Raw genomic sequence first — 15,717 nt, forward strand, 5'->3', positions numbered from 1 at the left:
GGTGTTAATGATGGCTTTCGTTTAGCTTTTCTGTATGTAAATCCCATTTCCATTAGGCGGTTTCTTACAGTTCGGTCACAGACGTTGACTCCAGTTTCCTCCCATTCGTTCCTCATTTGTTTTGTTGTGCATTTTTCAATTTTTGAGACATATTGCTTTAAGTTTTCTGTCTTGACGCTTTGATGTCTTCCTTGGTCTACCAGTATGTTTGCCTTTAACAACCTTCTCATGTTGTTTGTATTTGTCCAGAGTTTATACACAGCTGACTGTGAACAACCAACATCTTTTGCAGAATTGCATGATGATTTACTCTCTTTTAAGAGTTTGATAATCCTCTCCTTTGTTTCAATTGACATATCTCGTGTTGGAGCCATGATTCATGTCAGTCCACTTGGTGCAACAGCTCTCCAAGGTGTGTTCACTCCTTTTTAGATGCAGACTAACGAGCAGATCTGATATGATGCAGGTGTTAGTTTTGGGGATGAAAATTTACAGGGTGATTCCATAATTTTTTCCTCAGAATTGAGTGATTCCATATTTTTTTCCTCTGCTTGGTCTAAAAAAGTAACCATTACTGACTGCCACAATCTTTTTCTTGATTTCTTATAGTGTTTCTTAAAGCCAGAAAGTTGCCATTTGAAATGACTTTCAGTTTTGTGTCATGTCTGTGATCTGCTTTTTTTCTACAAAATTAAACAACTGAATGAACATCCTCCGAGGCCGGTGATTCCATAATTTTTGCCAGGGATTGTATTTTGTTTGTATTATAAATAATGTGTTTCGTTTTCAAACATTTAATTACATTGCACCAGAGGTGGGATGAAGTCACTAGCAAGTCACTTTCAAGTCATGAATCAGCAAGTCACAAGTTTCAAGTCAAGTCCCAAGTCAAGTCTCAAGTCATAATGACCACCAATTGTTTGTAAGCTGACTTGAGACTTGTGTCTTGAGACATGCCGATTCATGACTTGAGAATGACTTGACAGTGACTTCGTCTCACCTCTGCAATGCACATTTACCTCAGCTATAACCATCTCTTCAGTAGTAACAAGAAACAGTTTACCCACATTTTGTGCCTCAAACAATAACATAACAAGTCACTCTTTAGCTTCTGCTTGCTAACAAAATGAGGTGGGCTTCATAGATAATTGGCAAAGCTTCTGGGGAAAACCTGGTCTTGTTAGGAGAGACGGCATCCATCCCACTTTGGATGGAGCAGCTCTCATTTCTAGAAATCTGGCCAATTTTCTTAAATCCTCCAAACCGTGACTATCCAGGGTTGGGACCAGGAAGCAGAGTTGTAGTCTTACACACCTCTCTGCAGCTTCTCTCCCCCTGCCATCCCCTCATTACCCCATCCCCGTAGAGACGATGCCTGCTCCCAGACTACCAATAACCAGCAAAAATCTATTTAAGCATAAAAATTCAAAAAGAAAAATAATATAGCACCTTCAACTGCACCACAGACTAAAACAATTAAATGTGGTCTATTAAACATTAGGTCTCTCTCTTCTAAGTCCCTGTTAGTAAATGATATAATAATTGATCAACATATTGATTTATTCTGCCTTACAGAAACCTGGTTACAGCAGGATGAATATGTTAGTTTAAATGAGTCAACACCCCCAAGTCACACTAACTGCCAGAATGCTCGTAGCACGGGCCGAGGCGGAGGATTAGCAGCAATCTTCCATTCCAGCTTATTAATTAATCAAAAACCCAGACAGAGCTTTAATTCATTTGAAAGCTTGACTCTTAGTCTTGTCCATCCAAATTGGAAGTCAAAAAAACAGTTTTATTTGTTGTTATCTATCGTCCTCCTGGTCGTTACTGTGAGTTTCTCTGTGAATTTTCAGACCTTTTGTCTGACTTAATCAATCAATCAATCAATTTTTTATATAGCGCCAAATCACAACAAACAGTTGCCCCAAGGCGCTTTATATTGTAAGGCAAGGCCATACAATAATTATGTAAAACCCCAACGGTCAAAACGACCCCCTGTGAGCAAGCACTTGGCTACAGTGGGAAGGAAAAACTCCCTTTTAACAGGAAGAAACCTCCAGCAGAACCAGGCTCAGGGAGGGGCAGTCTTCTGCTGGGACTGGTTGGGGCTGAGGGAGAGAACCAGGAAAAAGACATGCTGTGGAGGGGAGCAGAGATCGATCACTAATGATTAAATGCAGAGTGGTGCATACAGAGCAAAAAGAGAAAGAAACAATGCATCATGGGAACCCCCCAGCAGTCTACGTCTATAGCAGCATAACTAAGGGATGGTTCAGGGTCACCTGATCCAGCCCTAACTATAAGCTTTAGCAAAAAGGAAAGTTTTAAGCCTAATCTTAAAAGTAGAGAGGGTGTCTGTCTCCCTGATCTGAATTGGGAGCTGGTTCCACAGGAGAGGAGCCCGAAAGCTGAAGGCTCTGCCTCCCATTCTACTCTTACAAACCCTAGAAACTACAAGTAAGCCTGCAGTCTGAGAGCGAAGCGCTCTATTGGGGTGATATGGTACTACGAGGTCCCTAAGATAAGATGGGACCTGATTATTCAAAACCTTATAAGTAAGAAGAAGAATTTTAAATTCTATTCTAGAATTAACAGGAAGCCAATGAAGAGAGGCCAATATGGATAAGATATGCTCTCTCCTTCTAGTCCCCGTCAGTACTCTAGCTGCAGCATTTTGAATTAACTGAAGGCTTTTTAGGGAACTTTTAGGACAACCTGATAATAATGAATTACAATAGTCCAGCCTAGAGGAAATAAATGCATGAATTAGTTTTTCAGCATCACTCTGAGACAAGACCTTTCTAATTTTAGAGATATTGCGTAAATGCAAAAAAGCAGTCCTACATATTTGTTTAATATGCGCTTTGAATGACATATCCTGATCAAAAATTACTCCAAGATTTATCACAGTATTACTAGAGGTTAGGGTAATGCCATCCAGAGTAAGGATCTGGTTAGACACCAGATCCTTACTTAGTGCTTAGCTCAGATAAAATAATTATAGTGGGCGATTTTAACATCCACACAGATGCTGAGAATGACAGCCTCAACACTGCATTTAATCTATTATTAGACTCAATTGGCTTTGCTCAAAATGTAAATGAGTCCACCCACCACTTTAATCATATCTTAGATCTTGTTCTGACTTATGGTATGGAAATTGAAGACTTAACAGTATTCCCTGAAAACTCCCTTCTGTCTGATCATTTCTTAATAACATTTACATTTACTCTGATGGACTACCCAGCAGTGGGGAATAAGTTTCATTACACTAGAAGTCTTTCAGAAAGCGCTGTAACTAGGTTTAAGGATATGATTCCTTCTTTATGTTCTCTAATGCCATATACCAACACAGTGCAGAGTAGCTACCTAAACTCTGTAAGTGAGATAGAGTATCTCGTCAATAGTTTTACATCCTCATTGAAGACAACTTTGGATGCTGTAGCTCCTCTGAAAAAGAGAGCTTTAAATCAGAAGTGCCTGACTCCGTGGTATAACTCACAAACTCGCAGCTTAAAGCAGATAACCCGTAAGTTGGAGAGGAAATGGCGTCTCACTAATTTAGAAGATCTTCACTTAGCCTGGAAAAAGAGTCTGTTGCTCTATAAAAAAGCCCTCCGTAAAGCTAGGACATCTTACTACTCATCACTAATTGAAGAAAATAAGAACAACCCCAGGTTTCTTTTCAGCACTGTAGCCAGGCTGACAAAGAGTCAGAGCTCTATTGAGCCGAGTATTCCTTTAACTTTAACTAGTAATGACTTCATGACTTTTTTTGCTAATAAAATTTTAACTATTAGAGAAAAAATTACTCATAACCATCCCAAAGACGTATCGTTATCTTTGGCTGCTTTCAGTGATGCCGGTATTTGGTTAGACTCTTTCTCTCAGATTGTTCTGTCTGAGTTATTTTCATTACTTACTTCATCCAAACCATCAACATGTTTATTAGACCCCATTCCTACCAGGCTGCTCAAGGAAGCCCTACCATTATTTAATGCTTCGATCTTAAATATGATCAATCTATCTTTGTTAGTTGGCTATGTACCACAGGCTTTTAAGGTGGCAGTAATTAAACCATTACTTAAAAAGCCATCACTTGACCCAGCTATCTTAGCTAATTATAGGCCAATCTCCAACCTTCCTTTTCTCTCAAAAATTCTTGAAAGGGTAGTTGTAAAACAGATAACTGATCATCTGCAGAGGAATGGTCTATTTGAAGAGTTTCAGTCAGGGTTTAGAATTCATCATAGTACAGAAGCAGCATTAGTGAAGGTTACAAATGATCTTCTTATGGCCTCAGACAGTGGACTCATCTCTGTGCTTGTTCTGTTAGACCTCAGTGCTGCTTTTGATACTGTTGACCATAAAATTTTATTACAGAGATTACAGCATGCCATAGGTATTAAAGGCACTGCGCTGCGGTGGTTTGAATCATATTTATCTAATAGATTACAATTTGTTCATGTAAATGGGGAATCTTCTTCACAGACTAAGGTTAATTATGGTGTTCCACAAGGTTCTGTGCTAGGACCAATTTTATTCACTTTATACATGCTTCCCTTAGGCAGTATTATTAGACGGCATTGCTTAAATTTTCATTGTTACGCAGATGATACCCAGCTTTATCTATCCATGAAGCCAGAGGACACACACCAATTAGCTAAACTGCAGGATTGTCTTACAGACATAAACACATGGATGACCTCTAATTTCCTGCTTTTAAACTCAGATAAAACTGAAGTTATTGTACTTGGCCCCACAAATCTTAGAAACATGGTGTCTAACCAGATCCTTACTCTGGATGGCATTACCCTGACCTCTAGTAATACTGTGAGAAATCTTGGAGTCATTTTTGATCAGGATATGTCATTCAAAGCGCATATTAAACAAATATGTAGGACTGCTTTTTTGCATTTACGCAATATCTCTAAAATTAGAAAGGTCTTGTCTCAGAGTGATGCTGAAAAACTAATTCATGCATTTATTTCCTCTAGGCTGGACTATTGTAATTCATTATTATCAGGTTGTCCTAAAAGTTCCCTGAAAAGCCTTCAGTTAATTCAAAATGCTGCAGCTAGAGTACTAACGGGGACTAGAAGGAGAGAGCATATTTCACCCATATTGGCCTCTCTTCATTGGCTTCCTGTTAATTCTAGAATAGAATTTAAAATTCTTCTTCTTACTTATAAAGTTTTGAATAATCAGGTCCCATCTTATCTTAGGGACCTCATAGTACCATATCACCCCAATAGAGCGCTTCGCTCTCAGACTGCAGGCTTACTTGTAGTTCCTAGGGTTTGTAAGAGTAGAATGGGAGGCAGAGCCTTCAGCTTTCAGGCTCCTCTCCTGTGGAACCAGCTCCCAATTCGGATCAGGGAGACAGACACCCTCTCTACTTTTAAGATTAGGCTTAAAACTTTCCTTTTTGCTAAAGCTTATAGTTAGGGCTGGATCAGGTGACCCTGAACCATCCCTTAGTTATGCTGCTATAGACTTAGACTGCTGGGGGGTTCCCATGATGCACTGAGTGTTTCTTACTCTTTTTGCTCTGTATGCACCACTCTGCATTTAATCATTAGTGATTGATCTCTGCTCCCTTCCACAGCATGTCTTTTTCCTGGTTCCCTCCCTCAGCTCCAACCAGTCCCAGCAGAAGACTGCCCCTCCCTGAGCCTGGTTCTGCTGGAGGTTTCTTCCTGTTAAAAGGGAGTTTTTCCTTCCCACTGTCGTGCTTGCTCACAGGGTGTCGTTTTGACCGTTGGGGTTTTTACGTAATTATTGTATGGCCTTGCCTTACAATATAAAGCGCCTTGGGGCAACTGTTTGTTGTGATTTGGCGCTATATAAATAAAATTGATTGATTGATTGATAACACAGTGTTTGCATTAAAATAAATAATGCATTAATTCAATTCATCTTGCTTCTTGTTGTATGAAGCAGTACCACCACATTTAAAAAAGTAAATGCACCTCATAGACCGATCTGACTTCTATATTTTTTTTCATGTTCATGATGCATTAATGGAGATTTACAGTCCAGAAAATATGGTACATATCTCAGTCAGGCTGCAGATGCACCATGAGGAGGAAATGAGATATAAAAAGCAGAGGTTACCCTGTGCATCTCTGTAGTAGGCGTGCGTTACACTGCGGAATCTCTCTTGTCCGGCTGTGTCCCAGATCTGTGAACCAAACCACAAAATTACACAGTGGGAAAGACTGGAAAACTACACTCTGTAAAGCATTTCAGCAAATCCAGAGCAGTCAGTGATTTAAGCAGAAGACAACGATCATAAACTCATCACAGGAGAGTACTTTTTTTGGGGGGGGGGGGGGGGGGAATCACAGGATATTAGCATGTGCACAGCCCAAGCAAAGGCAAGCTGAGGATTTACTACAGTTTGCAGGGGAATCTAAATTTGGCACCTCCTACTCAGAGTGTTGAATGAGCAGGTTATGAGAGATGTGTGCGTCTTCGATTGACAGTACATGCTGATAGATCACCCACTGCTAAATGGAAAGTAATGCCTTTGATTGAAAGGATCACATTGGGCAGAACGGTTTTATCTAAAGTTTATTGTTACTGCACGTGCAGGCACTTCCACGAACAATAAAAATTCATAGTAAATAGTCTAAATAAAAAATGTATAATAAATATTATAAATAAGTGTATTATAAATATTTTATAATATTATTATAAAGATTTAGAGTCTGAGTCTGTTGAAATCTGCAAATGTTTTGATTAACGATAGTGTTTTTCCTGTATTTTGGTTGGATTTCATTTTGCAGTGTCTACTGTCTGTTGCTAGCCTCAAACTACATGTATTGCTGCCATTTGTGACAAGGTCTCTCTTGAAAAAGATTTTAATCTCAAAAAAAGTTAAATAATAATAATGATAATCTATATTATAATAGCCAAGGGGTCTCTATGTGTATGTGTTTGCATGCGTATGTATGGCTTTGATCACGCAAAAACCAGAGACAGCTAACGTTTGCCATTTGCTATGCTTATGCATTTTGGGTCAAGAACGAACACTGTGAAAATGGAAAGTTGATAGGATTAATATTTTTGGAGAAATGAGCAATTTTAGGTAACCAGTAAACAATGAACATTGTGCTGCAATGCACCATGGAAGTTCAGGGTTTGGGGATTTTAAATGCTGTTATTGTGGTCCATGTTAGTTTAACTGTGTTGTTAGTGTTATTGATTTATTGTGTTTTTGTATTTCAATTGGTTTAATCAGTTCAGTTAAGTGTCATGTTGTCGTTACCATGAGTGAAAAGAGTATTGCTTTTGATGTCTTCCGCCACAGTCTCTGTTTATGCGTATGTAAAATTTAAAAGCACCCGCTTGCAGCAGAATGCTGAAAAAAACCCAAAAAGCTCTGTGCGCATGTGACCGGGGACAGCTGACATTTGCTCTTTGGTATGCTTATGTATTTTGGGTCAAGGATGAACGGCACCAAAATGGAATGTTGACAGGACTAATATATTTGGAGAAACTACAAATATAAGCTAACATTGCTAATTATATTCTGGAGTAATTCAAGCAGGGGGTGGTAAATCATCTTTATATTAAAAGCAAGTACGTTATTTTATTCAGTACGTTCAACGTAAGTACATAATATAATTGTAAATACGGTAAAAATACATGGACGACACAAGAAAGTAAAAACACTTATTTCCATTATGGTGCATTTAAAAATCAAATGACAAAATAGAAGTAATAATAAAATACAAGAAAAATAATAATACTGATAATAATAATAATGATAATAATAGTGTGTATATGATAACAAGAACCTAAACAATTTATAAATACATTAAGACAGTAAATTAACATTTAAAAATTACATAATTAACAGGAAATAAAAGGGTTGCGTTCATCTTCTAAAAATTGTTGCAGTCTAAGGTTCTAAAAACATTCTGGACTCACACGCCATCCCAACTCATTATACAAACTTTGCTTAATTTATTACCACTTTTGAAAAATGCCAGCTGCCTATTTTATAAACGCTACCTAATCTAAAGCCCATAGATCCCCACGGGCAACACGCTAGTAATAATCTATCATGGCTCTATGTAGAAGTCCGTGATGTACGTATGTGACATATTTCCACATCTGCATTTGTGTTTGCTCTGTGCAGCACAACCACAAGGTCTGTTGGAGACAGATAGAGTGTTCAGTAATTGTGTTGCTCCTGCTCCCCCTTGCTTTGGAGTGTGTGGCAACCAGCAGCTACTTTCCATTTAAAGTAACATGCACAGAAACAGGGTATTTCACACGAGTGGACCTGTGAAGAGCGGCGGCTTCACATTTGTTTTCTTGGTCCGATTTAAACCCTGAGCTCTGATGGTGCCATCCCTGCATTCTGTAATGTGAAACTGATGAGAAACTACCACTTCCTCAAGATGGCACAGCAGTCTGATGCAGGTTACTTCCCCAGCTGAGGCTGCTACCCATTTCCAGTTGGGTGGACTCAAACAATGTAGATCGTCTTGTCCAAGGACACAGATAGGTATCATGAGCAGGATTCAAACCCAGGTCTACATATTGGCAGGCCAGCTCCTCATCTATTAAACTACCTGCCCTACAAAGTTTCACAGTGATCCAAAATTAGATATGATTTAAAAATCGTAACAATTACCTTTCCAAAATTTGAGAAGATTTACTGCCTATAACAAGAGAAAAACTATAAAGCTAACAACAAATGTCACAGTCAGGTTGTGGTTTCTCTCTTTTGTTTCACTTAACTTTTTCTGTATGTTGGACTTCCTTCTTCCTGTTTCTCAATTTCACCACAGCACCAACTCAGTCAGAAAATAGGATTCCAAATAGCAAGTATCAATTTTTAAGTAAGTTTACAGTGGGTGGGAGTTCTAAAATTCTTCAGGGTTATAGCCCTATCAAGCCCCATCCAAGAGGCACCTACGACATTGACCTATATTAGGTTGCTGAAAAGATGTATAATGTGACGCCTTAAAGTGTTACTTGTAAATGAGTATTTAGGACTAATACCAGATGAGTGCATGTGGTATTGTATGAGGCATTGTATGAGGAAGTCTGGAGTAGCAGAGAAGTATGTGAGGGTAGTGCAGGACATGTGCAAGGACAGTGGGACAGCTGTAAAATGTGCAGAAGGAATGACAGATTCATTCAAGGTGGAGATAGGATTACACCAAGGATCAGCCCTGAGTAAATGGTAAATGGACTGCATTTATATAGCGCTTTTCACTCTGTATCAGACGCTCAAAGCACTTTACAATAATGCCTCACATTCACCAGGGTGCTGCCATACAAGGCGCTCACTACACACAGGGGGCAATAGGGGATTAAAGGCCTTGCCCAAGGGCCCTTAGTGATTTTCCAGTCAGGCAGGGATTTGAACCCATGATCTTCTGGACTCAAGCCCAACACCTTAACCACTAGAGTCCTTCCTGAGTCCTTTCTTGTTTACAATGGTGATGGACAGGTTGAAGGATGAGATCAGACATTAGTCTCCATGGACTACGATGTTTGCAGATGACATTGTGATCTGTAGTGAGAGTAGAGAGCAGGTTGAGTCTACCCTGGAAAGGTGGAGATATGCTCTGGAGAGAAGGGGAATGAAAGTCTGTAGCAGCAAGACTGAGTACATGTGTGTGAATGGGAGGAAGCACAGTGGAAAAGTGTGGTTACAAGGAGTAGATGTGGTGAAAGTAGATGAGTTTAAATACTTTTGGTCATTTGTCCACAGTAATGGAGAGTGTGGTAGAGAGGTGAAGAAGAGAGTGCAAGCAGGGTGAACTGGGTGGAGAAAGGTGGCAGGAGTGATTTGTGACCAAAGAATATCAGCAAGAGTGAAGGGGAAAGTTTTCACCTCCCCTTAGTTTAGGGGAGGTGATGGTCTCGTGGTTAACGCATTGGGCTTGAGACCAGAAGATCCGTGGTTCAAATCCCAGCCTGACTGGAAAATCACTGAGGGCCCTTAGGCAAGGTCTTTAATCCCCTATTGCTCCCGGTGTGCAGTGAGCGCCTTGTATGGCAGCACCCTCACATCGGGGTGAATGTGAGGCATTATTGGAAAGTGCTTTGAGCGTCTGATGCAGATGGAAAAGCGCTATATAAATACAGTCCATTTACTATTTTACAAGACAGTAGTGAGACCAGCTATGCTGTACGGCTTAGAGACAGTGGCACTGACAAAAAGACAGGAGGCAGAGCTGAAAGTGGCAGAGCTAAAGATGCTGTGATTTTTTGGGGGGAGTCATGAGAATGAACAGTAAATGAACATATTAGAGGGACAGTTCAGGTGGGACGATTTGAAGACAAAGTCAAAAAGGTGAAATTGAGATAGTTTGGACATGTACAGAGGAGGGACCCAGGGTATATAGGGAGAAGGATGCTGAGGATGGAGCCACCAGGCAGGAGGAGAAGAGGGAGACCAAAGAGGAGGATTATGGATGTGCTGAGGGAGGACATGCAGGTGGTTGGTGTGACAGAGGAAGATACAGAGGACAGGGTGAGATGGAAACGATTGATCTGCTGTGGCGACCCCTAACGGGAACAGTCAAAAGAAGAACAGGTGAGTGCAGATTAGCATTTCTCATTTGGTGAGCTGAAATGTTGAATGAATAATTCATTCTATTCCATGGATGTGTACTTTATGTTCTCACCTGCATTTTGACTTTCACGTTGTCAACAGTCACCACTTTATTCTACAGAAAAGAGAAAAGCTGTGAGTGCCTGATAATTCGCCATACACTTTAAAGACGGGTTTCTGTGCAACGAAATGAATTATGACAGCAGAGGAGGAAAAAAAGCCTCAGACACAGCATGTGCCAAACGACACCAGACAACTAAAAGTGGGTTTGAATTTTGGTAGAAAAAAGCAATTTACAACACCTACATAATGACAAGGTCTTCGGATGACAATTAAACAATGGTGAGAAAGACGACTGGCAGTAAAAACAACGGACTCCCATTCATTTCCTGCAGGCCTGAGGGCTGCCCTCTGATTTCCTCATAGCGCAGACAGGCCTAAAAGCATTTAACCTTTTGAAGCTGGCAAAGATAAAACATAAAAAACAAAAAAAACTAATAATAAGAATTATGTCAGAAAACATCATATCACACCACCACCTTCCACGTCTCTGGAAATACGTCACTGTCATGCACATGGATTTGACAAAGCAGTCAGACTACATAAAAGCAAAAAACTACTGTGGTTAGATTAGGTTACCTCATTTCACAACTACAATATTTATAACCTACAGGTTTGACAACTTACATGTCAGGACACACGAGTTGTCACTTAAAATGGCCATGACCTTAAATATGGCATAAAACAACTAAGACGTTATTCCCCCCCGTACACTTATCATGGAGGGCAAAACTATTTTTTTTCTGTACCAGGTTGTAAACATATTTATTTCTTCTCTAAATTTGGACTTTTTAACACTGGCTTCTATGGAAATCTGCTCCTTTCTTGAGTCAGCCTCAAGCAGCCAGTCAGAAACTGCAATTTTTTCCTCTTGTGGGTGTGCCTCATTTTGGAAGCTTACCGCTTGATAAATCCACACAATGTTGCATTTTTACACTGAACACAAATATGCACTAATTGTACAGTTCAGTCTTTCCAGGTAACCCCTGACCGAATGCAGGACTTCTACAATACCAGCCCCCAAACGGGTCTTTCTCTGCCATTTCCAATCTTCGTGGCACTGTTTGGTTGCTGGAAGTAAGTGGCTTAGTTTAGAGTTGATAGTAAAACACGGTGCAATCCCAGATTTTATCTACCTTTTACAGGGAAATATTATCTAGGTTTAAGGTCAAACATCCTCAAAGTTCCATAATTATACATCTCTTCATGTACAACCCCAATTCCAATGTGTAAAATGTAAATAAAAACAGAATGCAATGATTTGCAAATCCTCTTCAACTTATATTCAATTAAATACACCACAAAGACAAGATATTTAATGTTCAAACTGATAAACTTTATTGTTTTTTGTGCAAATATTTGCTCATTAAAATAGATGCCTGTAACACATTTCAAAAAAGCTGGAACAGTGGTATGTTTACCACTGTGTTATGCTCAAAGAACACCTGTTTGGAACATTCCACTGGTGAACAGGTTAATTAGAAATAGATGAGTGTCATGATTGGGTATAAAAGGAGCATCCCCAAAAGGCTCAGCCGTTCATGAGCAAAGATGGGGCGAGGATCACCACTTTGTGAACAACTACGTGAAAAAATAGTCCAAAGGTTTAAGAACAATGTTTGTCAATGTTCAATTGCAAGGAATTTGGGGATTCCATCATGTACAGTCCAGAATATAATCAGAAGATTCAGAGAATCTGGAGAACTTTCTACAAATAAGTGGCAAGGCCGAAAACCAACACTGAATGCCCGTGACCTTTGATCCCTCAGGTGGCACTGCAGTAAAACTGACATCATTGTGTAAAAGATCTTACCACGTGGGCTCAGGAACACTTCAGAAAACCATTGTCAATTAACACAGTTCGTCGCTACATCTACAAGTGCAAGATAACTCAACCATGCAGAGTGAAAGCCATACATCAACAACATCCAGAAACGCCACTGCCTTCTCTGGGTCCGAGCTCATTTGAAATGGACAGACGCAAAGTGGAAAAGTGTGCTGTGGTTTGATGAGTCCACGTTTCAAATTGTTTTTGGAAATCATGGATGTCGTGTCCTCCGGACAAAAGAGGAAGATGACCATCCAGATTGTTACCAGCACAAAGTTCAAAAGCCAGCATCTGTGATGTATGGGGGTGTGTTAGTGCCCATGGCATGGGCAACTTACACGTGTGATGGCACCATCAATGCTGAAAGGTACATCCAGGTTTTGGAGCAACACATGCTGCCATCCAAGCAACGGCTTTTTCAGGGACGTCCCTGCTTATTTCAGCAAGACAATGACAAGCCACATTCTGCACGTGTTACAACAGCGTGGCTTCGTAGTAAAAGAGTGCAGGTACTAGACTGGCCTGGCTGCAGTCCAGACCTGTCACCTATTGAAAATGTGTGGCGCATTATGAAGCACAAAATATGACAACAGAGACCCCGAACTGTTGAACAACTGAAGTCATACATCAAGCAAGAATGGGAAAGAATTCCACCTACAAAGCTTCAACAGTTACTGTCCTCAGTTCCAAATGCTTATTGAGTGTTGTTAGAAGGAAAGGTGATGTAACACAGTGGTAAACATACCACTGTCCCAGCTTTTTTGAAATGTGTTGCAGGCATCCATTTCAAAATGAGCAAATATTTGCACAAAAATAATAAAGTTTATCAGTTTGAACATTAAATATCTTGTCTTTGCGGTGTATTCAGTTGAATATACGTTAAAGAAAACTTGCAACTCATTGTATTTTGTTTTTATTTACGTTTTACACAACGTCCCAACTTCATTGGAATTGGGGTTGTATAATCTCCTCTGCTATTTTTGATGTGAGCTTGACATCAACAGACTGCCATCATCTTTTATTTGAGGGAAACCAAGTGTTTCTTCTGCAGCTTCAGCGTGTTGAAAGGACACTGTGTACACAAAGTTTTATGGCATTTCTCATAAACTTTAATATCACCTACAAAGCAGATCGCCTACTATTTAGGCTAGGCTAAAGCTGCGATGGGTGACGAAAACCATTAACAAGAACACTGCTGCATCTTTCAATTTCACAAATTATATAATTAAAAACTACCCCCCAAAAACCCTGCAAAAAAAAAAAACCAAACAAAAAAACAAAGTCTCCCATCTTTCCTTTCCATCTGTTATTGCAGTGACAGCACTTCTGCTCCAGTGTCCAGTATAACTATTTTTGGAATGTTAAGGTGAATGCAGAATTAATACAGTGAGGAAAATAAGTATTTGAACACCCTGCAATTTTGCAAGTTCTCCCACTTAGAAATCATGGAGGGGTCTGAAATTTTCATCTTAGGTGCATGTCCACTGTGAGAGACATAATCTAAAAAAAAAAAAAATCTGGAAATCACATTGTATGATTTTTTAAATAATTTATTTGTATGTTACTGCTGCAAATAAGTATTTGAACACCTACCAACCAGCAAGAATTCTGGCTCACACAGACCTGTTAATTTTTCTTTAAGAAGCCCTCTTATTCTGCACTCTTTACCTGTATTAATTGCACCTGTTTGAAATTGTTACCTGTATAAAAGACACCTGTTCACACACTCAATCACATTCCAACCTGTCCACCATAGCCAAGACCAAAGAGCTGTCTAAGGACACCAGGGACAAAACTGTAGACCTGCACAAGGCTGGGATGGACTACAGGACAACAGGCAAGCAGCTTGGTAGAAGACAACAACTGTTATGATTATTTATTAGAAAGTGGAAGAAACACAAGATGACTGTCAATCTCCCTCGGTCTGGGATTCCATGCAAAATCTCACTTTGTGGGGTAAGGATGATTCTGAGAAAGCCCAGAACTACACAGGAGGACCTGGTCAATGACCTGAAGAGAGCTGGGACCACAGTCACAAAGATTACATTAGTAACACATGATGCTGTCATGGTTTAAAATCCTGCAGGGCAGCAAGGTCCCCCTGCTCAAGCCAGCACATGTCCAGACCCGTTTGAAGTTCACCAGTGACCATCTGGATGATCCAGAGGAGGCATGGGAGAAGGTCATGTGGTCAGATGAGACCAGAATAGAGCTTTTTGGAATCAACTCCACTTACCATGTTTAGAGGATGAGAACAACCCCAAGAAAAACATCCCAACCGTGAAGCATGGGGGGTGGAAACATCATACTCTGGGGGTGCTCTTCTGCAAAGGGGACAGGACGACTGCACTGTATTGAAGGGAGGATGGATGGGGTCATGTATTGCGAGATTTTGGCAAACAACCTCCTTCCCTCAGTAAGAGCATTGAAGATGGGTCATGGCTGGGTCTTCCAGCATGACAATGACCCCAAACACACAGCCAGGGCAACTAAGGAGGGGCTCCGTAAGAAGCATTTCAAGGTCCTGGAGTGGCCTGGCCAGTCTCCAGACCTGAACTCAAGAGAAAATCTCCGGAGGGAGCTGAAACTCCAAACCTGAAAGATCTAGAGAAGATCTGTAAGGATGAGTGGACCAAAATCCCTGCTGCAGTGTGTGAAAACCTGGTGAACAACTACAGGAAACATTTGACCTCTGTAATTGCAAACAAAGGCTACTGTACCAAATATTAACATTGATTTTCACAGGTGTTCAAATACTTATTTGCAGCAGTAACATACAAATAAATTATTAAAAAATCATACATTGTGATTTCCAGATTTTTTTTAGATTATGTCTCTCACAGTGGACATGCACCTAAGATGAAAATTTCAGACCCCTCCATGATTTCTATGTGGGAGAACTTGCAAAATCGCAGGGTGTTCAAATACTTATTTTCCTCACTGTATAACACATTTTACACATTAGAAAAATAACATTTTTCAGTAACTTTTAACTCACCTCTAATGAAATAAGCAAATGTGGTTTAACTTTGGTGGCCAGGACCTTTTTATGCTAACAGTGTTTTTGTGTGATTTTTTTGCAGGAAATAAAATTTGAAACACATGTTCAGGATTTTGTTAGTCATGCACCGAGTCATGCAGCATCTCCTTAGCATCGTTAGTTGACAAATGCAAAACCTCTTGCACATTTTAATAAAGGGCAAACACGGGGTAGCGGAAATTAAATGTCCCTTTGCAATAA

The 15,717-nt window shown here is 40.0% G+C and overlaps 1 protein-coding gene across 1 annotated transcript in view; it reads right to left on the reverse strand.

Annotated features, from left to right (window-relative positions):
* LOC117527865 (ras-related protein Rab-37-like) overlaps positions 1-15,717 on the reverse strand; it is a 42,364-nt gene that overhangs the window by 18,912 nt on the left and 7,735 nt on the right. The window contains exons 3-4 of the mRNA XM_034190366.1: positions 10,662-10,703; positions 6,121-6,187 (exon numbers count right to left, since the gene is read on the reverse strand). Of these exons, the coding sequence (XP_034046257.1) occupies positions 6,121-6,187; positions 10,662-10,703 (109 nt within the window). The remainder of the gene's footprint in view (positions 1-6,120; positions 6,188-10,661; positions 10,704-15,717) is intronic.

This window comes from Thalassophryne amazonica, chromosome 16 (assembly GCF_902500255.1).
Source record: "Thalassophryne amazonica chromosome 16, fThaAma1.1, whole genome shotgun sequence".
NCBI classification, from domain to species: Eukaryota; Metazoa; Chordata; class Actinopteri; order Batrachoidiformes; family Batrachoididae; genus Thalassophryne; species Thalassophryne amazonica.